The 27809-nt window shown below is 41.4% G+C and overlaps 1 protein-coding gene across 1 annotated transcript in view; it reads right to left on the bottom strand.

The window, feature by feature from the left end:
- The window catches only part of PIP4K2A (phosphatidylinositol-5-phosphate 4-kinase type 2 alpha), a 497878-nt gene that overhangs the window by 179145 nt on the left and 290924 nt on the right, over positions 1-27809 (bottom strand). Inside the window, exon 3 of the mRNA XM_030199347.1 lies at positions 19432-19528. Within this exon, the coding sequence (XP_030055207.1) occupies positions 19432-19528 (97 nt within the window). The remainder of the gene's footprint in view (positions 1-19431; positions 19529-27809) is intronic.

Raw genomic sequence — 27809 nt, 5'->3', positions numbered from 1 at the left:
ATGTGCAGTTTTGTAAAATCTGCTCTCTACATGTGCAGATTATATATATATATATATTCATTCTTGAATTATATCATTATTTGAATTTTATTTTTTGTTTGTGAAAAGGCTCTTCCTGCTGTTCTTCCTGCCAAATACATGCAGTTTCCCCAGCCTTATAAGTATTTTACAAAAGGCTCCATGTGCAATGAGCCATTTGTAAAATACACTGCAAATTATGAAATCCCAACTTGAATATCCTTTTCCTCACCTAAATTATCTATCGGTTTCATTTTACATAGAAATAAAGACCCCCCCCCCCCCAAAAAAAAATAAAATTGTAGGTGATATCTTTTTACTGAATAACATAAAATGTTGACTAGCTTTCAAGAGCTATATTGCTTTCATTGGATCACTGCCTACTTGTCACTTAGGCTCACAGCATAACAACAACTTTCCGTCCACATGCAAATACCACAGAGAAAGAAGAGTGTGCAACTGGAACAAGTTACTTGACTGCCACCTTGTGGCTGGACGTAAAGACGAGCCAGATAAACTATATAACAGATTTAAGGTTTAAAATTAATCCCAAATCTTTTTCTTCATGTTCTCTTTTTATTTTTTAAAATATTTGATAAACTATCATCCTTAGATTACAATACAACTGCAAAGTAAAAAAAAAAAATCCAAGATGCTAACTTGCAAAAAAGAGAAGGTATTTTCAGTCTGTAAGGGAAGCAAGCAAGCAAATGGGAAACAAAAATGACAAGAAATCCACTCAGATTTATGGCCTGAAGTGCCCATGAGAAAAAGACAAATTTAAACCATACTAGTACATTTTATGTAACACACTAGGATTACATCAAAGAAAATCTATTTCCAAGTGCTTGAGAATATATATGTATACTCAAACACTATTCTTATCAAAATGTGTAGGCGTGTCTGTACGAAGCATTGCTTAAGCAGCTTCATAATCATAAACACATATGTTAAAATCTCCAAGACACACAAAATTTAAATAGAGAAATGCTACAGTCATCACATTATCTTTTTCACAATATTCATCATGATCACTTGTCTCCCTATTCCGTTTCCCCGTTTATTAATGCCTGAAGCACACTGCAACAAAAAACATTTCCCACGACAGCTAATCTAATCTAATCTAATCTAATCTAATCTAAACCCAGCATTTATATTCTGCTAACTCCCCAAAGACACAAAGAGGACTGCAAAGATGATCAAGCTACAAGAACAAGATATCTAACTGAGAGCAGAAAGTAAAAATACTAACATCTAATGTAATTCCAGGAGAAAATATAAACATACCTAATTTAAATTTGTTAAAAATGTACATGAAAATGTTTTAAGGGAGCAACAAAGAAAGAATATGAGCTTAGACTTTTAAATCCTTGGGCAAAGAATTATTTATTCTGTGTTTCTCTATTTCTATAACTGAACTGCCTGAAAGCAAATAGAATTCTCCGAAATCATTTTATACCATACTCCTTCAACAAAGGAAAAATATATTGCATGTGCTTTATTTGCTCTTGATGTTATTAGGAAAGGAGAATTACTGAATGAATGAATGAATGAATGAATGAATGAATGAATGACTGGCTATTCTTATGTTCTTAATTTGGCTTATTCATACTGGGTCAGACCAGTGGTCCATCTAGCCAAGTATCCTGCTTCCAACAGTGGCCAAGTCAGGTCACAAGTACCTGGCAGAAACCCAAATAGTAGCAACATTCCATGCAACCAATCCCAGGGCAAGCAGTGGCTTCCCTATGTCTGTCAATAGCAGACTATGGACTTTTCCTCCAGGAACTTGTCCAAACCTTTATTAAACCCAGATATGCTAACCACTGTTATACCACATCCTCCAACAACAAGTTCCAGAGCTTAACTATTCTTTAAGTGAAAAAATATTTTCTCCTATTTGTTTTAAAAGTATTTCCATGTAACTTCATTGAATGTCCCCTAGTCTTTGTACTTTTTGAAAGAGTAAAAAATTGATTCACTTCTACTCGTTCTATACCACTCAGGATTTTGTAGACCTCAATCATATCTCCCCTCATCTCTCTCTTTTCCAAGCTGAAAGCACCAACCTCTTTAGCATTTCCTCGTATGAGAGGAGTTCCATCCTCTCTATCATTTTGGTTGCATTTCTTTGAACCTTTTCTAATTCCACTATATCTTTTTTGAGATACAGTGACCAGAAATAATCAAAAACGACAAGTAGTAACTATAACTGAAACAACAATGAATAGAAAGTTGTATACTAAAATAATGTAGACAGTTTTAAAAATGAATTAAACAAATGCCAGTGCCTGCAATACTGGGCATACAGAAAAAACCCTGCTCTAACATCAGATCCAAAGCCACCGTGCAAAAGCTTTAACTGACAACAATAACAACCCCATCAAGCAAAGGCTAACCCGAATAGCCAAGTTTGGGTATCTTTCCTGACAAGCAAAAGAGTTTTGTAACCTTAAATTCTTGGCAGTTGAAAGTATATCCTTATAAGATTCTGCATAAACAAAAGGTAATCGGAGTTGGGAGTAGGGATAGGGGGAAACTGGAGAGAGACCCCGTTGCCTGACACACATTGTCAGCTGACACAATGGAGAGATTAGGTGCTGCCATTAAAGATTCATGAATATGTTGCAAAGACCTTTTCCTTTTGACCAAAATACTGTAAGCTATATCAACCCTAAGAAATGATGGAAAATCTATTTTTCTTTGGTCATACCCATAAAGTGTGCCTCTGAAGTCACATGCATATTACAGAACTCAGATTTTTCACCGGTGGCTTATTCACTACTGTTTTGCTGTAATAAATTAGAATTTTTAAATAACAGCAGAAATATCAGCTTTAGAGACTTCTACTTCTTGTAAAGTCTGAAACAAACTATGGCATATTTCTGTCTCCAGTTTCAAAATTTGTTCTAACATTTTGCTAATTTTCTTCTCTAAAAGTCAATTACCCATCTTTGCTTCTAAACTTTGAATGCACGGAACACAATCTCAAGCTATAGGAATCTAAACAAGAGGTAATGATTTATCAGAAAACAACAACAACAATAATAATAATCATTCAAGAGTAAGGGCTACATAATATTATAAAACTAATAAGACCATGCTTTATTCAAATCCTTAATACTTAAAAAGGCTACAGAAGACAACTTCTGAACTATTACAAATAACCTTCACTTTAAAAAGAACTCTCAAAGTCTACAGAGCCAGTATACTCGCTAGTAAATAGTTTATATAGAATAAAAGGTATCATCAAACGAACAAAAGACCCAGAGCAGTCCAGGAACAGTCCAGGAGCAATGATGGAAAATTTCCAAACATTGGTAACACTTGTTACAATCAGGATTGTATAATGCTGTAGAGTTAACTGAAATATCTGATAGTCAAGGACTTGAGACTAAAGCGGATCTGGTTTGGTCAACATTTTCAGAAATTACATCAAAAGAAGTTGGACTTATTTTGAAAAAGTTGGGCAAAACGTATTGCATGTTAGATCAATGCCCCTCCTATTTGTTAAAAACAGCTCCTCCTCAAATTTTATTGTGGATAACAGAATTAGTGAACACTTTGTTTAAGAAAGGAAAGTTCCCAAGGGAAATTGGAAGTATCACTCTAACCCCAGTCCCTAAATGTGGAGATGCTGATTTGACTGAAGCTGTAAATTTTCTACCAGTTGCCAGCATACCCTGGCTGGGCTGGCAAAACTAATGGAATCTTTAGCAGGAAAACAATTAAAACCTTACTTAGAAGCACAATCAGTGCCTTCATGAATTCCAACATGGTTTCAGAGAGGAGCACAGTACAGAGACATTGCTTGTTTCATTGGTGACCAGGGTTAAAAATGTCCTTAGTCAAGGCATTCCTTCAGTGTTATTACAATTTGACGTCGCAGGCGCATTCGATACAGTTGATCATTTATTGCTGCTGAACAGACTGAGAAACCTGGGTTTACAGATGTAGTTCTAGAATGGTTTGAAACCTTCCTTGAAAACAGACAATATAGAATTAGAAAAAATGGCATTTTGTCACGCTGTTGGAATACGGAGTTTGGAGCGGTCCAGGGTTCTCTCTCGCCCCCGTTTTTACATTTTTTTTTACGAGTTCTTTGGGTAATTTCTTAAGTTTTACACCACTCTATTCATTCTCTTATGCAGATGATATTTTTATATTGATACCTTTATCTGATGAAATTTTGAACATCGAAACAAAATCTGATTGCATTTTTAGGACTGAGAAATGGGCAACGTTAAATCTACTGAAGTTGAATACATCTAAAACTAAGTTATTAAACTTTGATAACATTTTGGTTAAAATTCCACAAAATGTGGTTCTTCATACGGGGGAAGAAATTGAATTTTAAGAAATCATCTCGAGTGTTAGGATTTATCTTGGACACACAAGTAACATTTAAAACCAAGTAAGCAATTTAAGTAAAAGAATATTTTTTTAAACTTAGAGAATTAAGACCAATATGCTTTTTTTTTCCAACTCAGTACATAATGTTGATACAGGCAGTGATTCTGCTGCACTTGGATTACTGTAACTTCCTGTGTGCAGGGATGAATCAGATCTATCTGAAGAGACTCCAAATGTTCCAGAACTGTGCAACACGATTAACCTTTAGTGACACTGTTATTTAGGGAGTTGCATTGGTTGCCGGTAACTGCCAGAATAGATTTTAAGTTGATTTGCTTGGTTCATAAACTTTTTTTTTACAGCAGATGTCCATTAGATCATATTTTTTGATTTCTTATCCAAATTTATCATGATCTAAATGCAAATATTAAGCATTAGATTTAGCATTCCTGGAAGTAAATAGGATTCGGTTTGGCTATTTATCAACTACATTGTGGAATTCACTTTGTTTACACCATCGAGCAATAATGGATTACACAATATTTAGGAAGGCTTTAAAAACAGAGGGCCCCTTTTACTAAGCCGCGTAGGCACCTAGGCGCACACAACACGCGCCAAAATGGACTTACTGCCCAACTACCGCATGGCTCTTGCGGTAATTTCATTATTTAGTGCGCGTCCACTATGCGCATCTGAAAAATAACTTTTATTTTCAGACGCGCATAGCGGATGCGCGCCAAGTGGCATCTGATGCGCATAAGGTCCTTACTGCCCAAATTCTTTACCGCTAGGTCTATGGCTGGTGGTAAGGTCAGAGACACGTGGCCACTGAAAAATAAAATAATGCAGGAGCACTAACAAAAATTAACACAGGAGCACATACCGTCTCCCGTGTTGTCAGTGTTACTGCTACTACTACTACTACTAATAGCATTTATATAGCGCTACCAGACGCACGCAGCGCTGAACACCTGACATAGAGAGACAGTCCCTGCTCAAAGAGCTTACAATCTAGGTAAAACGGACAGACAAGACATTACGGGCAAGGGAAATTACAGGGTAAAGAGGAACAGGGGGAGGAGGGCACATGAGTAGCGATTAGGAGCCAAAGGTGAACTTTCAGCATAGATTTAAAAACAGGTAGAGATGGAGCTAGATGTATGGGTTCGGGAAGATGGTTCCAGGCATAAGGTGCTGCAAGACAAAAGGAACGAAGTCTGGAGTTAGCGGTGGAGGAGAAGGGGGACGACAAGAGAGATTTGTTCAGACAGTGGAGTTCACGGGGAGGAATGTAGGCAGAGATGAGAGAGGAGAGGTAGTGAGGGGTCATAGAGTGGATGCATTTAAAGGTCAGCATGAGGAGTTTGAACTGTATACAGAAGCGGACAGGGAGCCAGTGAAGTGACTTGAGGAGAGGGCTAGTGTGGGCAAAACGATTCTGGCGGAAAATAAGTTGAGCTGCAGAATTCTGGACAGATTGGAGAGGAGAAAGATGATTGAGCGGAAGACCAGTGAGAAGTAAATTGCAATAGTCCAAGCGAGAAGTAACAAGGGTGTGAATAAGGGATTTGGTGGCGTGTTCCGAAAGGAAGGGGTGAATTTTGCTAATGCTGAAGATAAAAAAGCGACAGGTTTTGGCGATTTGTTGAATATGAGCAGAGAAGGAGAGAGAGGAGTCGAAGATGACTTCAAGGTTACGAGCCGAGGAGACAGGGAGGATATGAGAGCCATTAACAGAGATAGAGAATGGGGGAAGAGGGGAGCAGGGTTTAGGGGGAAAAATGAGAAGTTCAGTTTCAGCCATGTTTAATTTGAGATGGCGTTGGGACATCCAGGCAGCAATGTCAGACAAGCAGGCAAAGATTTTGTCCTGGATTAAGGTAGAGATTTCAGGGGTGGAGATGTAGATCTGAGAGTCATCAGCATAAAGAATGTAAGAATGTGTGAATGTCAGCGAGCTAGCTGAATAGTGTTTCCATGCCCATGCTCCGTAATTGACATGCCCCCTCCCAAAATAAAATTTTAAAATACTGAGAGGTTAGCGCATGCAAATGGCAAAATTAAAGCAAAACGCTTTACTGCATCCTGTGTTAAGTGTAGGTTAGTGCTTAACATAGTTTAGTAAAAGGACCCCATAGCTAGCTCCAAATTGCAAATACTATCCAAATTTCTCTATGTCTCTATTATAGAAAAACAAGAAAGAATGCCCAAGATTGTGAAACAGGTAACTACAGCAGGATGCATGTGGGAAAAAGGCACTCAAACTATATGCTACGTGATGGAAGGTTCCACATTAGGAGTGTCATCGTTGATGATAGCTGAAACCCTTTACTCAGTGTGTAGCGTAAGCTAAGAAAGCAAATAAAATGTTAGGATTTATTAGGAAGGAATGGAAAACAAAAATGAGAACGTTATGATGCCTTTGTATTGCTCCAAATACTATGTGCAATTCTGGTCACCACATCTCAAAAAAGATATAGCAAAATTAGAAAAGGTACAGAGAAGGTGACAAAAATGATAAACGAGACTGGATAACTTCCCTATGAGGAAAGGCTAAAGTGGCTAAGGCTCGTCTGCTTGGAGAAGAGACGGCTGAGGGAAGATATGATAGAGGTCTATAAAATACTGAGTGGAGTGGAATGGGTAGACATGAATCGCTTTTTTATGTTTACTTTTTCCAAAAGTACTAGGACGAGGGGGCATGCAATGAAGCTACTAAGTAGTAAATTTAAAACAAACCATAGAAAATATTTCTTCGCTCAAAGTGTAATTAAACTCTGGAATTTGTTGCCAGAGAATGTGGTAAAAGCCGTTAGCTTAGCAGGGTTTAAAAAAGGTTTGGATAATTTCCTAAAATAAAAGTCTATAAGCCGTTATTAAGATGAACTTGGGAAAATCCACTGATTATTTCCAGGGTAAGTAACAGAAAATCTGTTTTACTGGTTTGGGATCTTGCCAGGTACTTGTGACCTGGATTGGACACTGTTGGAAATAGGATACTGGGCTTGATGGACCTTCAGTCTAACCCAGTATGGCAATACTTATGTTCTTATGACTACATAAAAGAAAAGAACCACCCTATGTTCACAAAAATCAGTGGGAAACAATATCCCTTAGCTGTAGCTGCTCAAACCTCTGGGTACTGCAATATAAGCAGCACAGGTAATTGTTCCTCTCAGAAGAAAACCAATAGACTTAGGGTTAGATTCTATTTAGCACGCTTATAAAAAAAAATTGGCACCGAAAAAATATATACCTAAATTTAGACATACTTTATAGAATCACCTATATTCCTTCGCTGTTTATAGAATATGCCGAGCGCCCGTCCGCGTGAATAAATTTAGTTATCAGCAGTTACGCCAAGTAAAGCTTGGTATAAATGCCAACGCCTAAACTAGGCATGGGCCAGGTGTATTCTATAACAATGTGCATAGATTTTAGAAACGCCCATGACCTGCCCGTGGTCACGCCCCCTTTCAACTATGCGACTTAGAATTTATGCAAACTACTTTATAGAATACGTTTAGACAGTTGTACACATAAATTCGAATTAATGCCAATTGGTGTCAATAATTACTTGTTGATTGGCAATTATCAGCGTGATTGGCTTACTAATTAAGTTGCACGTGCAAATCCTGAATACGACTCGATTTGCATGTGCAACTTAAGTCGTACTATATAGAATCTGGGTGTTGGAACCTAACATTCTGCCTCACAGAATAACCGCCAGCAATTTTCCAAATGAAAATGTCATCACTATTTCCACAGTGTGAGCTGTTGCAGTAGAGGTTTTCCATTAGTTCTTGTCATGTTCTAATACAAAATCCTCCTCAGCTAAATGCTTCATTTAAAATGGAATACATTCAGGGTGTTCAGTATTCTCTGAGCTCTTCAATTCTGTCTGTACATTATGCATAAGAGATGGTGCACTCAGTGTATAGCTATCTGGATTGTAACACTGGTAAACTGCTCGACCTTCACATCCATATTTCACTGACATCAGGAGACTCTATTGACATGAATGAAATTTAGTAATAGAAATAATGCTGCTAATAATGAGGGTCCAATGGTAGTGAGCTTAATATGTCAGGTGAGCACAGTAAATTCAAAAGGCGAAAAGCTCCCTTTTAATGGGCTCTCCAGAAATGTACAACAGAAGGGATAAGAAACAATAAGGCCCAGACAGGCCATAAAAACAAAGTGAAGTAGTTACAAAAAGAATCAGTTTCATTGGATTGGTAACTTTTGGGTCTCCTCTGCAGAGTATTCTCCCCCCTCTAACTCAAGCATCTTTCATACTTGTTCACAGACTAAATAAGTGTAATAATCCTCACTCCCTTTATCCTTCTTGATGTTAGTCAGTAGTCCTCTCCTTCACCAGTTACAACAGTCTATTGGGCAGTGGTTAAATCCAGTATCCTCTCCTCTCCCCACCCCTTTTCAGTAGCAAACAATTCCTCTATGCTTCACTCATACTCCTATATTACTATCTCTTGTGGCTCTATGTTCCCCAGTGCTTATGTTTCTTTCATGTACAGGTTAATGGATAAAACCCTTGGTGGGTTATCAGCTACGGTGCTTCCAATTTTCATGCCCTTCCCTGCTGAAGACAGTCTTTTCGGCAGCACTCTCTCCTTTCAAAGGATCAGAATCAGATCCCTCAATCACCAATCCTTCTTCTTTTCGACGTCTCTTTGCCACACTGAACTCTCTCCTCAAAGTGCCTTCACCTCCAACTCCCCCTTCACTTTCTCCCCAGACTCTGGCTGAGTACTTTCATAATAAGGTTCACAAGATTAAACTTGAATTCTCAACCAGGTCACCTCCACCTGTCCTTCCCTTAGTCCATTCTCACAACCTCCAACCCCTGCCTCCTTTTCTTCCTTTTCTGAAATCACTGAAGAGGAAACTACACATCTTATTTCCTCCTCAAAACTAACTACCTGTTCCTCTGATCCTATTCCCACCCATCTACTTAACACTATCTCTCCTACTGTCATCCCTTTTATCTGTCATATCCTCAATCTTTCACTTTCCACTGCGACTGTTCCTGATGCCTTCAAACATGCCATAGTCACACCACTCCGTAAAAAACCTTCATTGGACCCTACCTGTCCTTCCAACTATCGCCCCATCTAACTCCTCCCTTTCCTATCCAAGATACTTGAACGTGCTGTTCACTGCTGTCGCCTTGACTTTCTTTCAATACTTCAATCTGGCTTTCTCTCCCTTCATTCAACTGAAACAGCGCTTGCTAAAGTCTCCAATGATCTGTTCCTGGCCAGATCCAAAGGTCTCTATTCTAGCCTCATCCTTCTCGATCTATCTGCTGCTTTTGACACTGTGGATCACAGCCTACTCCTTGATATGCTGTCCTCACTTGGATTTCAGGGCTCTATTCTTTCCTGGTTTTCTTCTTATCTCTCCCAGCGTACTTTTAGTGTATACTCTGGTGGATCCTCCTCTACTTCTATCCCACTGTCAGTTGGTGTACCTCAGGGATCTGTCCTGGGACCTCTTCTTTTCTCCATCTATACTTCTTCCCTTGGTACTCTGATCTCATCCCATGGTTTTCAGTATCATCTTTATGCTGATGACTCCCAGATCTACCTCTCCACACCAGAAATCTCAGCCGAAATCCAGGCCAAAGTTTCAGCCTGCCTGTCTGATATTGCTGCCTGGATGTCTCAGTGCCATCTGAAACTAAACGTGACCAAGACTGAGCTTCTTATCTTTCCCCCTAAACCAACCTCTCCTCCTCCCCCATTCTCTATGTCTGTGGATAACACTCTCATCCTTCCTGTCTCATCAGCTCGTAACCTTGGGGTCATCTTCGACTCCTCCCTCTCCTCTGCACATATTCAGCAGACTGCTAAAACCTGTTGTTTCTTTCTCTATAATATCACCAAAAATTCGCCCTTTCCTTTCTGAGCACACTACCAGAACCCTCATCCACACTCTTATCACCTCTTGCTTAGACTATTGCAACTTGCTTCTCACAGGTCTCCCACTTAGCCATCTCTCTCCTCTTCAATCTGTTCTAAATTCTGCTGCATGACTAATATTCCGCCAGTGTCGTTATACTCATATTAGCCCTCTCCTCAAGTCATTTCACTGGCTTCCTATCCGTTTCCGCATACAGTTCAAACTCCTCTTATTGAATTATAAGTGCATTCACTCTGCAGCTCCTCAGTACCTCTCCACTCTCACCTCCCTACACTCCTCCCCGGGAACTCCATTCACTGGGTAAATCTTTCTTATCTGCACCCTTCTCCTCCACCGCTAACTCCAGACTCCGTTCCTTTTATCTTGCTGCACCATATGCCTGGAATAGACTTCCTGAGCCGGTACGTCAAGCTCCATCTCTGTCAGTCTTCAAATCTAAGCTAAAAGCCCACCTCTTTGATGCTGCTTTTAACTCCTAACCCTTATTCACTTGTTCAGAACTCTTATTTTATCATCCTCACTTTAATATTCCCTTATCTCTTGTTTGTCCTGTTTGTCTGTCCTAATTAGATTATAAGCTCTGTTGAGCAGGGACTGTCTCTTCATGTTCAAGTGTACAGCGCTGCGTACATCTAGTAATGCTATAGAAATGATAAGTAGTAGTAGTACTATGAACAGACCACCCCCTGTTTGGATAGGACAGGCACCTGTCTGGCGCAGTGGCCCAGAATATTCCTTTTGCAATTGCAAAGAAAAGCACATTTTGGCAGCCTGTTACACTTTTATTTATTATTGGGATAGGGTCAGGGTCATGCATTTGATATACCACCTTTCTCTGGTACAATCAAAGCAGTTTACATATTATATGCAGGTACTTTTTCTGTCCCTAGTAGGCTCACAATCTAAGTTTTTGTACCTGGGACAATTGAGGGTTAAGTGACTTGCCCATGGTCACAAGGAATTTCTGGGATGCAGAACTGTTCTGATTCTCACTGCACTAACCATTAGGCTACTCCTCCACAGAGATTTCTTAACCTCCTTTATGAAGAGATTCACCCAATGCTGTAAACAGCAGGTACAATGTTACTGTAGGTACAGTGGTGACTAGTATTGAGGTACAAAAAGATTACAGTCTAATGGTGTGTTTCCCAATCTTTTTGTGGCTACGACCCCATGACTGCATCAAAATAAAACTGTGACCCCTTGGAGGTACAGAATAGTAACGCACCTATGGAGAGTCCACCTAGGTCGTGACCCCAAACTTAGGGGTTCCAACCTACAGGTTGGGGAGCTCTGATCTAAAGGTATCTAAGGCAAGGGGAAAGAACAGGCCACATGGAGTGACAATGGCAGAAGCAGAATTCAACCCTGGCTTCTCTGGTTCACTGCCCACTGCTCTAACCATTAAGCTGCTTCCTCTTCCTAACCATTCATCTCTATGAGCAACTGCAAAACGCCATTCCTCTGGCTTAAATTCTTAATTTAACTAGGTAGACATTGCCTGGAGACTGTCACCCTACCCCATATATGGCATGCATGCTTTGGAGGGCTATGAGGCGGGATTCAGCTAGCAGAAGGCATTTTCGGGGTCTATTTATCCAAGTGCATTAGTGTTGCCTTATTTACTTCCATAGTAACATAGTAAATGACGACAGATAAAGACCTGAACGGTCCATCCAGTCTGCCCAACAAGATAAACTCATTTTACATGGTTCGCGATACTTTATATGTATACCCAAGTTTGATTTGTCCTTGCCATTCTCAGGGCATAGACCGTAGAAGTCTTCCCAGCACTCTTCTTGTACTAAAAGTTATGAAGCTAACGTCGAAGCCCCTTCAAATTTACACTCAAGCCCATCCATATCTATTCAGTCACGATCAGGGCGTATACCGTAGAAGTCTGCCCAGCACTAGTTTTGCTTCCCAATTACCGGCATTGCCACTGCTAAGATTCCATTGATCCATTCCTTCTAAACATGATTCCTTTGTGTTTATCCCACGCATGTTTCCATTCCATTACCGTTTTCATCTCCACCACCTCCCGCGGGAGGGCATTCCACGTATCCACCACTCTCTCCGTGAAAAATACTTCCTGACATTACTCCTGAGTCTGCCCCCCTTCAACCTCAATTACTTAACTCAGGAATTAGCGGACGTTAATGTGGAAATTGTTACATTTATTCTTCTCATCCCAATAAAAGCTGGAAAGAATTATACAAAAGGGAAAGGGCATGGGACTTAATATACAGCCTTTCTGTGGTTTTTGCAACTACATTCAAAGTGGTTTACATAGTATACACAGGTACTTATTTGTACCCGGGGCAAAGGAGGGTTAAGTGACTTGCCCAGAGTCACAAGGAGCTACAGTGAGAATTGAACCCAGTTCCCCAGGATCAAAGTCCACTGCACTAACCACTAGGCTGCTCATCCACTCTGGGGTTAAGAATGTCTGTTTGAGGGCAAAATAACTGAAAATTTAAAACAATGCAAGTAAAAACAGGTTAAAAGAAAAAAAGGCATTAAATTAATAGGCAAAATTAGACTGGGGGGGGGGGGGGGGTCCATAGAAGGGAAAAGGAAAAGGAAATGGGACTTGATATACCGCCTTGCTGAGGTTTTTGCAACTACATTCAAAGTGGTTTACATATATTCAGGTACTTATTTTGTACCAGGGGCAATGGAGGATTAAGTGAGTTGCCCAGAGTCACAAGGAGCTACAGTGGGAATTGAACTCAGTTCCTCAGGATCAAAGTCCACTGCACTAACCACTAAGCTACTCCTCCACTCTGAGCCCTACCCCAAAAACTAGCCTAATGCATTTCTATGGGAGAAGGAGTTCCAGCTTCTGTTACTTAGATAGTTACCCACAGTAAAACAGCAGTTAGGCTCCTTTCAAACTGCCTCTCCCCATTCTCTACTCGCCAACCACCCTAACTACCCCCATCCCAAAAAAACACCCCGAGCATAAATGCCCCACTCCCTAAAGCTACAGTACCTTCCACAATTTCTCCACCACCCCCATATTACCTCCCCCAAAATTACCCTCTGCATGTAACTGCATCCATCCCCAAAAACTACACCCCAAACTGCCCCCAACTTTGCAATTTACCGAAACATGCCCAAAACCCGACAATCTGCTCCCTGCAACTTTAACACCATTTCACAAACTGCCCACCTCTAATGTCGCGTCAGCATGCCAACTGCCCCGCACCCAAAAATTCCCTCCTTCCCCTACCGCGATGTACCGCAAAATTTTTGAAAAGGAATTGCATCCAAAAAGTACTCCCTGCAATTGCCCCTCCATCCCACAAACTGCCCTACCCATAAGACAAGTTCCCCATACATGCTCCACCATCCCACTGCCCCATCCCCCAAATTGCACAACAGACACACAGGAGTTGGAAAGAACATTATGAATCATGCCCTATATGCTTTCCGCACTTGTGTATGTATTGGGCAGAGAATGGGCAGGAATTGTGTCCTGCAATTAATGTTGAGATCAATGCCATGCATTAACTGCTAACATGGCAGACAAAGCTGTGCATTTAGTTATACCTCCAGAGGTTTAGCCGATTGTATTCTGCATTATCTGGCATGCAGTCAATATATAGTAAACCTCTGTGTTAACTGCACAGCAACTCTCCCAAAAGTACTGAGAATGCTACCAACAGTTAATGCAGACATTCTGCATCTAATGCACTCTCACTTTTGCAGTTAAGGTGTGTTAGGGGCAGGGCATTTTTTCAGGGGGGGTACCGAGTACCGGCATCTTTTCCACTGCATGCTAAAATTGACCCAAGGTCCCCAAGTATTAATGAAAGAGCCTAGGCTCTTAACACCAATTTTGCCTTTTCATACATCCTGTGGCTAGTTGCAGGGGGCCTGAGTATTGAGTGGTGGGTCCCTCAGTGATCATCCCATCCCTGAAGGATGGCCTGATATTTGAGTACAGACACCATTTTAGCTAGAAAACACACTGGTCAGGTGCAAAACCTTAGCACACCTTAGTAAACAAGACCCTATGTGCATTGTCTTCCCCAGATAAAGTACCTGCACAAGAAGCTGGATCTTTGAGTTCTCAATATAAATTGCGTATTTGTTGTACCTGCACTTCAGCATGTACATTTAGAGGTCACACGGACTGGTACTTTCTCCATCTCTGGACCCAATGAATGGAATGAACTACCATTGTGGCTCAAAAGTGAAACCTGCTTGTCTACATTTAAGGCGCATTTGAAACAATTTTTACTGCTAAAGTTCATTTTGTTTTTGTAGTTATGTTTTTTGTGGTTTGTTAATTTGATTTTATGTATGTTTGCTTGTACTCCGACCTAGATAAAGAAATAATAAATTCAATTCAATACTGTGCAGGTACTATTTCCTAAGCAGCTTTCAAAGGGAAAATACACATGTAATCTCCCTTTTGAGAACTGGTGCAAAGGTTGTACATGTTGCAACAATAGGAGGTAGTCTTGGAAAATTGCCCCATATACATCTACCTCTAATTACCTCTCCATCTATATGAACAATGTATGTCTAGTAAAATTAAGACATTGAATTTTACTTTCAGTAATCATGTCCTGTTTTAGGTGCCCATCTCTCAGGCTTGGGGGGTGATTATCAAATTAAAGCAGCCCCTTCCAGTATTCTTTTTGGCTTTCATATGCTGCCAGCCCATAGTTGTAATTCAGTCACTATTCCATCTACAAGTGGCTTTGTGCCCTTGTCAACTGCCCCTCCTTCCTTCCCAGCATTGATCACAAAGATTCCTTTTTTCCTGTCTTCTCTCCCACAAAATGAAATAAGTCATTTGATATAACAGACAAACTGGAATTGAGATGTCCAGATCAGGATGTGTCAAGTTTTGCTAGTATTTCAGAACAGGATCCGTCGACGTACAGCCTGTTCTGAAATACTGGTGCATCCATGTCCATTCCGGAATGTAACATGCAGTGGGAGCACCCATTTTACAAGCACATCTACAATAGCAGAGGGGTTAATATGGCAACGTAAACATTTATGTGCTGGCAGATTTTGTTTCACATAGGCTTTAGAGATCGCACACACACATAAATTCCTTCTTCAGATGGGCTCACTCATTACATCATGGTTTGGGCCAGCATAACTTATCACACATTCCCAAGACTCCAGTAAAAGAAAAGATGGAAAGGGAAGCAAAAGCTGGAAACAATCCATTGATCCTAGGCTACCTCTCCCCTCTTTTTCTAACTGCTTTCTTAAATCATGGTTTTGCTGCCATTTCAGTCCATATCTACTGGTGCAGGAGAAGCTCAGCCATCCAGACACACCAGCTGTACACTGTTTTCCATCTTTGGCAACATTCAGAGCTTGCATAGCCTGACATTGGACCCACTCCCTTCTCCACATGCTGAAGTTTGCAGCACACACAGCATGTGCAGGGCCGCGTTAACACGGTAAGCGAGGTAAGCATGGCAGGGGGCGCTTCCCTCTGGGGGGTGCCGCCGCACCATGCTCACCTCGCTCACCCTCCCGCAACATCCCTTTTCTTTTTTTTTCTTTTAAAATTTACCTCCACGGCGGTTCCGGCAGCGCAGCGTCAGGGAAGGAGGCGGCGCTCCCGACGTCTAGCCTTCCCTTCGCTGTGTTCCGCCTTCTTCTGACGTCATTTCCTTGACGTCAGAAGAAGGCAGAACACAGCAAAGGGAAGGCTAGAGACGTCGGGAGCGCAGCGCTGCCTCCTTCCCTGACGCTGCGCTGCCGGAACCGCCACGGAGGTAAATTTAAAAAGAAAAAAAAAGAAAAGGGATGTTGGGGGGAGAGAAGAGGGCGGGCAGTTGAACAATGGGAGCGGGAGGGCAGGGGAGAGACGAGAGCATGGATGCGAAGGGAGGGGGGGAGAAGAGGGCGGGCCAGGCTGGGACATGGGAGCGAGAGGAGAGAGAGGAGCATGGATGCGAGGTGGGGTCATGGAAGGGAGAGAGGGGAATTGCTGGATAGGGATTAATGGAGGGGGCAGGGGACAGAGGAGCATGGATGGGCATGGATTGGGAGGGCAGGGCTCAGGGAGAGAGGGGAATTGCTGGATAGGGATGAATGGAGGGGACAGATGGGCATGGATGGATATGGATTGCAGGACAGGGCTCAGGGAGAGAGGGGAATTGCTGGATAGGGATGAATGGAGGGGGCAGGGGACAGAGGAGCATGGTTGGGCATGGATTGGGAGGGCAGGGCTCAGGGAGAGAGGGGAATTGCTGGATAGGGATGAATGGAGGGGGCAGGGGACAGAGGAGCATGGATGGGCATGGATTGGGAGGGCAGGGCTCAGGGAGAGAGGGGAATTGCTGGAAAAGGATGAATGGAGGGGGCAGGGGACAGAGGAGCATGGATAGAAGGGCAGGGCTCAGGGAGAGAGGAGAAAATGCTGGACATAGAGGGGAGGGAAGAGAGATGAAGGAGATGAAATGAGGGAAAAGGAAGAGAGGAGAAAAACTGCACATGGATGAAGAAAATAGGCAGAAGCTGAGGACCAGAAATGAAGAAGAAAGGAGGAAAGGAAAGAAATAAATGGAAAGGAAGCCCTGGAAACGGAGTTAAGAGGACAGATAACAGCAGAATCAGATACTGGGCCAGCATGATCAGAAAAAGAAAGTCACCAGACAACAAAGGTAGAAAAAAATCATTTTATTTTCATTTTAGTGTTGGAATATGTCCACTTTGAGAATTTACATCTGCTATCTTATTTTGCAATGTATAGCAATTTGTTTCTAAGAATATTGCTGACAATTCCTGTCAGTGTGGCAAGTGGTGAGCGATCATTTTCACGGGGGGGGGGGGGGGGAGGGCAGCCGCCGCCACCGCCAACTGATAGTCTGCAGGGGGGGCAGTGAGCAAAGTAATCCAAAATTGGTTGATCTACATTACCGCGTGCAAGTCTTCTATGTGGGGATCCATCCCCATTTCCAAAATAAGGACACAGTATATAGTAGCAGTACCTCCAAGTATGGGCAAGCAAAATGGAGACATCACCGATTCAAAAGATCATTTCTTTACGTGCTTTATACAGGCAATACATCTCCCTTTATAACACTGCCTCACAAATTTACACCTGCCCTGAGGCGCGCATAACTTTGTGCATCTATGTTTTGGTAGAAATTGGCTTATGTGTGTATTTTATACAGGGCCACGTCAGTGAGCGGGCCGACTATCCATGGCTCCGCCCCCATAGTAGCTAAACCTTCAGAGTTGCCACTCTTCCTGTTAACTGCCACAGAGCATATAAAAAAGCAACATCAGTCCCTAGAACACCAACACACCTTTTATAGGGAAAAACAGAACATGGAGGATTCTGTACATAGAAACTCCACATCAGCAGAATACCTCACCTTGGTCACATATCCTGCTTGGCATTACCCCAGGTACAGGGTGGAAGCACCACATTGAAGGGTTCCTTTTTCTACCACACTGGCCTGAAAGGTGAACAAGCACAAACCAGCAGAGTTTCTTATCGCTCAAGGAGGGAAGACAAGTCCCCAGAAGATGCTTCTGCAGTCCATAAGGGAAGAAGACCCTTTGCCAGTTAATACAGCAACACTCCTGGGAACCTGCCTGTACAGCCTAGGAAGGAGTGAGTGAGTGAGAGGACTGCAAGGGAGAATCAAGTGTTCTTGCAGGGATTGGAATAGGGTAAAAGTTGTTGTGTATACTATTATACATTTATAGAAAAAACTATAACTACCTCGGGGGGGGGGGGGGGGGATTGCTGTTGTTCATCTTGATTAATGACGGTTCCTAGTCCACCGGGTTACTATTAAGTTGGAGTTACAGTTACATGACTGTATGTGGAATGGACTTATTTTTGAGAGCACCCTACAAGGGGGCAGGGGCAAGGTGCAGTAACTAATTACCATAAAAGATAGGTACAATTGAGAGCCTTGAAGATACCTTTTCCCCCCGCCCCACAGACCCTATCATCTTACTGACTGTGTAACCCCAGAAAATGCCCTCAAACAGGGGGTCTGCACACATACTTAAATGCTGATCCCACCATCAAGAACACCTACATGTGAAGTGTCATGGATTTGATATACCGCCTTTCAGTGGTACAACCAAAGCAGTTTACATATATTTATATGCAGGTACTTCCTCTGTCCCTAGTGGGCTCACAATCTAAGTTACTGTGTACTGTCAATTTTATAAATGCCTACCTGGCATGTAAAACAACATTTTACTCGCTCAAGTTGCTTCTGGTTTAAAATAGGGCTAATGTTTCGGTCAATGGTCAAAATGTTATACCTAAGACCAGTTGCCATGATCAGTGGGAAACTATTGGAGGCCTTTTAAATTTCCAGGGGCACCTGATAGGGCTGTCCTTTATCTCCGCTTTTATTTAATTTAGCTTTAGAGCCCCTTGTCCTTTTCTTTTTAATTTATAAGTAATTTTCAAATTTTACAAGAAAACTCTTGAACAGAAAGATATGAAATCTCAATAATAAGGAGTAAAAGTTCTCATAAAAAAGAAAAAGACCCAAAATATATAATTAATACAAATCCAACTAATTCTCCTTATATATCTCACAAAGAACTAAAGAAATATACAAAAAAAAGAGAATCATATCTAAAGTCCACAATTAACGGAGTGCAAGGCACAATTCAAAGAAATATTGTTACCAAAAAAAAAAAAAAAAGAGAAAGAACAAGCAGAAAGCCCAGTCCAAGCTAATTATACTTTATGGAGTAGATGCAGTAAGCACAGAAGCAAGAGGAAGGGGAGGAGGAGTAACAATCAGCTAAAGCCCCTTGTCCTGATGATATTACAGTTCCCCCAAAACTGAGGGGATAAAAATTTCCTAGTTAGAGGTAAATGGTGTGGTAGACATGATAGTTCACTTTTAAATGTAATAAACAGAAATAAAAACAGAGAAAAGAAAATAAGATGATACCTTTTTTATTGGACTAACTTAATACATCTTTTGATTAGCTTTCGAAGGGTTCATGTTTTTGCTGGCCTCAGGAACAGCTAAGTGTAATTTTTTCAAGCAGTACAAACCCAAAGGTTGGACCCATGGCAATAAAACAAAGACAGATTGGCTCTACCCGGTCTCTCTGCTTGATAATGACTGATAGTGAACGTACCTGGAAGTCCTGGTCATCGATTCCAAATCTCTCTCTCAAGTTGCGGAAGACCATCGGACAGTATTCCTTAAATTTAAAGTGACTTGGCATGCTTTCTCTGAAACAGTAATATGTTAATAACTGTTATTCAAGTAAATATTAGACAAAATATTAGAGATCAACAAACTTTAGGTCTAGTGAATATACTGTTTCTTGCATACAAATTGCAACTGCATCAAAGACAACACATCAGCTGACTGGAAGGTCCAAGGGTATTATTTAGTTTTACATCTTGAAATAAAGTAATACCTTGGTGACATCTGTCTCTCTGCAGGACAACTGATTTTCGGTCAAGCTGTTACAGCATAGACATGATAGGAATTATAATATAATTTACATTGTTTTTCAATATTTAAGATTTTATAGTAGTTGACAAGATACAAACAAAATGGGGTCGATATTCAACGCAATTTAAGCGGCCAGGAGAGGCTCCTGCCCAGTTAATCACATGCGTGGGGCTAACCGCTGATATTCAGCCATACTTAACTGGTAAGTACCGCTGAATATCACCACAGACCATTAACCTGAACACCAGCTATTCTGTGGGCAGTCCGGGGCGGGGTCGGAACTTATGCAGTTAAGTGCTGATATTTAGCACTTAAAGGCTTATTTTCGAAAGAGAAGGGCACCCATCTTTCAACACAAATCAGAAGATGGGCGGTCCTTCTCGCAGGGTCACCCAAATTGGCATAATCGAAAGCCGATTTTGGGCATCTTCAACTGCTTTCCATCGCGGGGACGACCAAAGTTCCTGGGGGCGTGTCGGAAGCATAGCGAAGGCGGGACTGGGGCATGCTTAACACATGGGCGTCCTCGGCCAATAATGGAAAAAAGAAGGGCTTCCCTGACGAGCACTTGGCCGACTTTACTTGGTCCATTTTTTCTTGTGACCAAGCCTCAAAAAAGTGCCCAAACTGACCAGATGACCACCAGAGGAAATCGGGGATGACCTCCCCTTACTCCCCCAGTGGTTACTAACCCCCTCCCACCCTAAAAAAACTTTAAAAATATTTTTGCCAGCCTCAAATGTCATACCCAGCTCCCTGACAGCAATATGCAGGTCCCTGGAGCAGTTTTAGTGGGCGCAGTGTACTTCAGGCAGGTGGACCCAGGCCCATCCCCCCCTTACCTGTTACACTTGTGGTGGTAAATGTGAGCCCTTCAAAACCCACAACAAACCCACTGTACCCACATCTAGGTGCCCCCCTTCACCCTTTAGGGCTGTGGTAGTGTTGTACAGTTGTGGGGAGTTGGTTTTGGGGGGCTCAGCACCCAAGGTAAGGGAGCTATGTACCTGGGAGCAATTTGTCAAGTCCACTGCAGTGCCCCCTAGGGTGCCCGGTTGGTGTCCTAGCAAGTGAGGGGGACCAGTGCACTACGAATGCTGGCTCCTCCCATGACCAAATGGCTTGGATTTGGTTGTTTCTGAGATGGGTGTCCTCGGTTTCCATTATCACTGAAAACCGGGGATGACTATCTCTAAGGTCGACCTAAATGTGGAGATTTGGGTGTCCCCGACCGTATTATCAAAACGAAAGATGGAAGCCCCTTCGTGACGACGTCCTGCGAGGACGCCCTCAGGAAAACTTGGGCGCCCCATTCGATTATGCCCCTCCACATCACCTAAGTTAACCGGACAAATCAGACAGCATAAAACAGTCCTATCTTTGGATGTTTAACTTAGGTAGTTAAGTGCTGAATATCGCATTAACCGCATAAGCCAGTCATTCCCAACTCAGTCCCCAGGACACACCTAGTCCCTTCAGGATATCCACCATGAATATTCATGAGTTAGATTTGCATGCAATTGAGAAAGTGGATGTAAATCTATCTGATGAATATTCATTCTGGATATCCTGAAAACCCGATGGGCCTAGATATGCCCCGAGCAATGGGTTGGAAATAGCTGGCATAAGCGATAGCCAACCGTACATAACCTCATTTTCAATGTCCGTGCCTGGACTGAACATCTGGGCATAGAACTGGCAGCGGCCAAGGAAACCCGTCAATACCACCAGTTGAATATTTACTCCAACATCTCTAAACAAATATTTGGCATTTGCTATATTGGTGATGAATCAAAAATAAGTTGGTCAGAGATAATTACCATTTTATTTTATTTGCAACATTTCCTTGACTACCCCTTTCGTAGAGAATTTTCAAACTACTGGCATAGCTTCAATGTCAGGGATGCTTTTCACCAGCAGACTTTGCACAATCTTTCAAAGAAAAAGTACCTGAACAGACTAGCACTTCCTTTTTCTATAGATCCTATTGTCAACTACAACTGTATGCTCTTTGTTTCAATCCTTGCCCTAAATCCAGAACTTTCACCTCTCCTTGAAAACTATAGTTTCAGTGGGTCTTTTCTGTTGATTAAAATGGAGGACACTTTCATGGAATGTTGTGTGGTTGTTTCATTTTACTTTTTGTATGTTTAAATTGTTGATTTATATAACATGTGCTTATCAGGGGGCCCTTTTACAAAGGCACGGTAGGCTCTACGTGCGTGCAGTGTGCGCCAAAATGAGACTATCACCAGGACAGCGCCCTCCCTGGAGGTAATTTTGGATTTGGCATGCGCCTATACACCGAGACAAATTCGTTTTTATTTCCTATCACACGTGGCATTTCTGGTGTTAATCAGCAGTTGGCACGCGCCGACTGGTCACTGCGCATGTAGCGTGTCAGCCCTTACCACTAGATCAATGGATGGCGTTAAGGGATCAGGCCATAAATATGCATATGCTGGTTTCAATTTTACCGCAGGCTCTTTTCCCGGCCCATTTTAAAAAATGCCCTTTTTCCCCAGACGTGGTAAAAACTGGCCCCGAGTGTGCCAAAAACACATGCCACTACCACAGGCCACTTTTTACCATGACTTAGTAAAAGGATCCCTAGGTGATATTATCATGATGACAGCATATTATATCTGTTATTTGAATATTCTCCCATACTGTGTATTATGATATTGTTTGTATTGTACCGACATCATATTTCAAAGTTTACCTCATCTATTGTGTTTATATTTGGTCATTTTACTATTGTTACAATGTTAACAAAATTGTAAGTTTTATGTTAAACTGGACCTGCTGTACACTGCCTTGGGTGATTCTCTTCATAAAGGTGGTTAATAAATCCCAATATTTATTTATTGGGATTTATTAACCACCTTTATGAAGAGAATATGTGCATAAATGTAGGCAATTTTCAGATAGCCAATTTATGGTGATAAAATGCTTTCCTTGCAGAAATGACTTTGAAATTTTTACTTTTGGTGAATATGGGAGTATTCTGGAACAGCAGAAAAGCTATAAAAGAGATAAAAGACATCAAAAATAGAAAACAAAATCAACAGCACTTCTAAATCAGAAGAAAAAAGCCCAAAACGATTTGTTTTAAATTATAATATCAACCACTTTTGACCCCTTAAACAGGTAAAAGACTAATCTATTAGAAAAAATATTAAATTTTCATTTCCACTTTTGAGTGCCTATTACTATCTCTTGTTTAAGTAGTATTAGATGGAACATATAAACATGTTGACATCATCTTAATGAAACAGAAGAAAATGCAAATGAGAAATACATAAGATGGCAATGAGGTAACAACAAAGCAGGACTGTATTGAGCTATAGCTGCACCTAGTGTGACCCACATTCAGTAGCACTTCCTCTTCCCTGCCCGCTTCACCATTGCCAATAAGAGGAGGGAGTAGGCTGGAAGCAATTTTTGTACCCTATGTGGCCACACTGTTTGCATAAGTCCTTGATACGGCATTACAGCACATAGAAAACATTTGAATTACTGGCCTGAGCATTCAGCACCCCATGAAAAGAAGTGGTGGTAATATGGACTACAATATGACCTGGCACCTCTTTTCTCAAATAATCTGAATGTGAAGTCTATCATAGGCCTGTACTGGAACTCGTAAGGTCAATATACTGATGTGGAATTTCCAATTTACAAGCTTATGCAAATGTATCCAAACTTCTACGTCTGCATAGTTGTGAGAAGTCATCATGGGGGCTGCCGAGACCCGACACAACTCATTGTAACTCCAGGATTTATTATGAACAGGGAAGGGAAAAGCTTAACATAAGGGCTCTTAAGGATTGGACTTCCAGTTTTCAAAGTAATTGCTCTTCAGACAGATGATGTTCCAACAAAAAATAACATTTTAAAAGTTGAACTTCGTGAATGGAAATGATCAAACACAATACACGCTTATGAGGAAATAAGTCCTTATTCTTAAGCTGTAAATTCACAAACACACTCTGATAGAATCTTCTTGGTATGTTTTCTGAATCCTGGTTCTCCTCACCTAGGGAACATCCTCTGTTCCTAATTTCCAGTGCTCTGAGTCTTCCTGTCAAACAGGCATTCTATTAGAGAGACACACTCTCCTCTTCAACAATGCCTGTCTGTTACATGGTATATTACAATCGTGTACCTCCTTAAGCACAGACCAACTCAAAATGTTTTAGAGACAAAGATAACACATCATATAAGGAGGCCCCCACCCCCTTGATCTCTCCTTTTCAACAAAGAGCCTCTCCTATCGGAGGGGACTGCATAGGAGTATGTACAAATGTAAGAGTAACTATATTGACCGCTAGCAATGGCATTCCCCCTCCAAATCAACTACCTCACCAAAGCTTCTCTCAGATTTACCCACATAAACTTTTGACACAACTGGAAAGATAATGGTTCTAAACACAAAACCTCCCTAAAACATTTGTTCACCATCTCACGAGGTGGTATCGTTGTAGAGAAAAGAATATTTAAAAACCTCAAATTGTTATAGCAGAGTCTATTCTCTAGGTCCTCTATCTTATTTTCAAGGAAACATTAACTTTCACCAGAGCAACATTCTTATTTTTTAGGGATTTTAATGACCAATTATAAGGCACCAGTTGTTCTTCAACCTTACCAACCTCCAAATTTCCTTAGATTTCTGAGTATCTGACCCTATAAATAAACATACACTGATGTAAGCAATTTTTCACAGAAATCTCCATCCTACACTAACCACCAGAGGTCCATGTTAGTCACATTCTTAGGAGCTTCCCCCATAGGTGGTGTCAAAACACTTACACATGGAAAGACCTCCAGCTTTAAAGAAGCCAAATTTACATGAAAACTTTCAGTTAACTGAAGAATCTTTTTCCTGTCCATCTAGGAACCTAAAGTCATTTGTGGAACCAAAGTCAATGCAGGAGAAGAGCTTAAATTCCCAGGATATCCAACAGTATTCTGTGTAGTCTGAGGTCCCATAATCACCTCTGGCACAACAGGATTTTGCACAGAACTGAGGTAAGAGGTGAAGAGCAGGTATCTGGACTAAGAAAAGAATCCATTGGGCCTCTGGGATAGACTCACCTTAGTCAGTTTGAAAACTACTCTTACTGCAACAGAAAGAAACTCTGCAACTCCACTTGGTCTCTGAAAGGGCTCCAAAAGGTGCCCTCCTATGAGCATGCCTTTTCATGTACATGCTCATGGCTGCATTCCATGGTAGGAAATTAGATTTTATGCAACTTGGACAATGCCACCAATGTCACTTTGGGGTTCTCACACAGCCACAGTAGATGCTACAGCCCACCAACTTCCAATTATTGGTTCAAAGCGGGTAACAAAATTAAGACAGAATGAAGAAAACAGTTTAACAACAGTATTTTTGAAATAGATACGTCTTCAAATTCTTACAAAAACTCAAGTTGATGTTGTCCTAAGAGAAACTGGCAAGAGCACCAGAATATAACAGCCTGCTAAGAAAAAGAGTTCTAGTGATTTCTTATGTCTCTGACTAGTGACGGAAAATAAAGAAGAAAGGTTTTTCCTGATCTAGAGGAAGAAGGAGATGATGGAAACACAAACAGTCTCGACAAATAATCAGGAAAAGAACCATCAAATATCCTGTAAATTAAACAGGCTAACTTAAAAAAGGATTCTAGCTGATATAGGGGAAAAGACATGGGGTTGCATGGTCATATCTTTTTTTTTTCCTCAAAAATCAACTTAGCAGCGGTATTTTGCGATAACTAATCCAGCAAGAGAAGTAGATGAGGAAAAACAATACAAACCATTACAATAATCTAAATGAGATAAAATCAATGACTGAACTAAAATTGCAAAGTGTTTTACTGAAAAAATAGTCTGAATAGTTGTCAGTTGATGAAATTTGAAAAAGATTGATTTCACTTCATGATTTATCTGTGGAACCAAATATAAGCTAGTATCTAGACACAATCCCAATACCTTTGAAACGTTTTCAATATCAAGTGACAGACCATTACCCAACACTATCTTAGATCCTGGAATTGTATCAGCCCGATTTAACCACAGTAATTTTGTTTTATCAGTATTAAGTTTAAAACCATGGGCGATGTGATAATTGCTCAATCTTTTCTATACATGAAGTAATATTAAGCAAAATAGAAAGGATATCCTTCTCAACAGGTAATAGTACTACTACTGCTTATCATTTTTATAGCGCTACTAGATGTACGCAGCGCTGTACACTGGACATAAAGAGACTGTCCCTGCTCAAAAGAGCTTACAACCTAAGTAGGAGCGACAAACAGGACAAATAAGAGATAAGGGAATTACGAAGGTGGGAATGATAAAAATGGATGCTGAACAAGTGAGTAAGGGTTACAAGTTAAAAGCGACATCAAAAAGGTGGGCTTTCAGCTTAGATTTGAAGACAGCCAGAGATGGAGCTTGGTTTGCCGGCTCAGGAAGTCTATTCCAGGCATATGGTGCAGCAAGATAAAAGGAATGGAGTCTGGAGTTAGCGGAGGAGGAGAAAGGTGCAGATAAGAGAGATTTACCCAGTGAACGGAGTTCCCAGGGAGGAGTGTAGGGAGAGATAAGAATGGAGAGGTACTGAGGAGCTGCAGAGTTAATGCACTTGTAAGTCAATAAGAGTAGAAATGGATATGGAGCCGATGAAGTGACTTGAGGACAGGCTAATAGGAGCATAGCGACACTGGCGGAATATAAGTCGTGCAGCAGAATTTTGAACAGATTGAAGGGGAGAGAGATGGCTTAGTAGGAGACCTGTGAGAAGCAAGTTGCAATAGTCTAAGTGAGAGGTGATAACAGCATGAATAAGGGTTCTGGTAGTGTGCTCAGGAAGGAAAGGACAAATTTTGGTGATATTATAGAGAAAGAAAAGACAGGTTTTAGCAGTCTGTTGCATATGTGCAGAGAATGAGAGAGAGGAGTCGAAGATGACCCCAAGGTTACGAGCTGATGAGGCAGGGAGGATGAGAGTGTTATCCATAGAGACAGAATGTGGGGGAAGAGAAGAAGTTGGTTTAGGGGGAAAGATAAGAAGCTCAGTCTTGATCATGTTTAGTTTCAGATGGCGGTGAGACATCTAGGCTGATACTTTGGCCTGGATTCCTGCTGAAATTTCTGGTGTGGAGAGGTAGATCTGGGAGTCATCAGCGTGATCCTGAAAACCATGGGATGAGATCAGAGTACCAAGGGAAGAAGTATAGATGGAGAAAAGAAGAGGCCCCAAGACTGAGCCCTGAGGTACACCAACTGAGAGTGGGATAGAAGTGGAGGAGGATCCAACAGAGCATACACTAAAGGTGCAATAGTAGAGATAAGAAGAAAACCAAGAAAGAACAGAGCTCTGAAATCCAAATGAGGACAGCGTATCAAGGTGGTGATCAACAGTGTCAAAAGCAGGACAAATCCCTGAGGTACACCAACTGATAGTGGGATAGAAGTGGAGGAGGATCCACCAGAGTATACACTAAAAGTATGATGGGAGAGATAAGAAGAAAACCAGGAAAGAACAGAGCCCTGAAATCCAAGTGAGGACAGCGTATCAAGGAACAGGCTGTGATCAACAGTGTCAAAAGCAGCAGATAGATTGAGAAGGATGAGGATAGAATAGAGACCTTTGGATCTGGCCAGGAACAGGTCATTGGAGACTTTAGCAAGTGCTGTTTCAGTTGAATGAAAAGAGCGAAAGCCACATTGCAGTGGATCAAGAATTTCTTGGGATGAAAGAAAATCAAGACAATGGCGGTGAACAGCATGTTCAAGTACCTTGGACAGGAAAAGGAGGAGGGAGATAGGGCGATAGTTGGAAGGACAGGTAGGTCCAATGAAGGTTTTTTACGAAGTGGTGTGACTACGGCATGTTTGAAGGCATCAGGAACAGTCGCAGTTGAAAGTGAAAGATTGAGGATATGACAGATAAAAGGGATGACAATAGGAGAGACAGTGCTAAGTAGATGGGTGGGAATAAGATCAGAGGAACAGGTAGTTAGTTTCAAGGAGGAAAGAAAATGTGCAGTTTCCTCTTCAGTGATT

The sequence above is a fragment of the Microcaecilia unicolor genome, chromosome 1 (assembly GCF_901765095.1).
Source record: "Microcaecilia unicolor chromosome 1, aMicUni1.1, whole genome shotgun sequence".
In the NCBI taxonomy this organism is placed as follows: domain Eukaryota; kingdom Metazoa; phylum Chordata; class Amphibia; order Gymnophiona; family Siphonopidae; genus Microcaecilia; species Microcaecilia unicolor.
The sequence above is the reverse complement of the archived record's forward strand: the minus strand, read 5'-3'. Positions and strand labels throughout refer to the sequence as shown.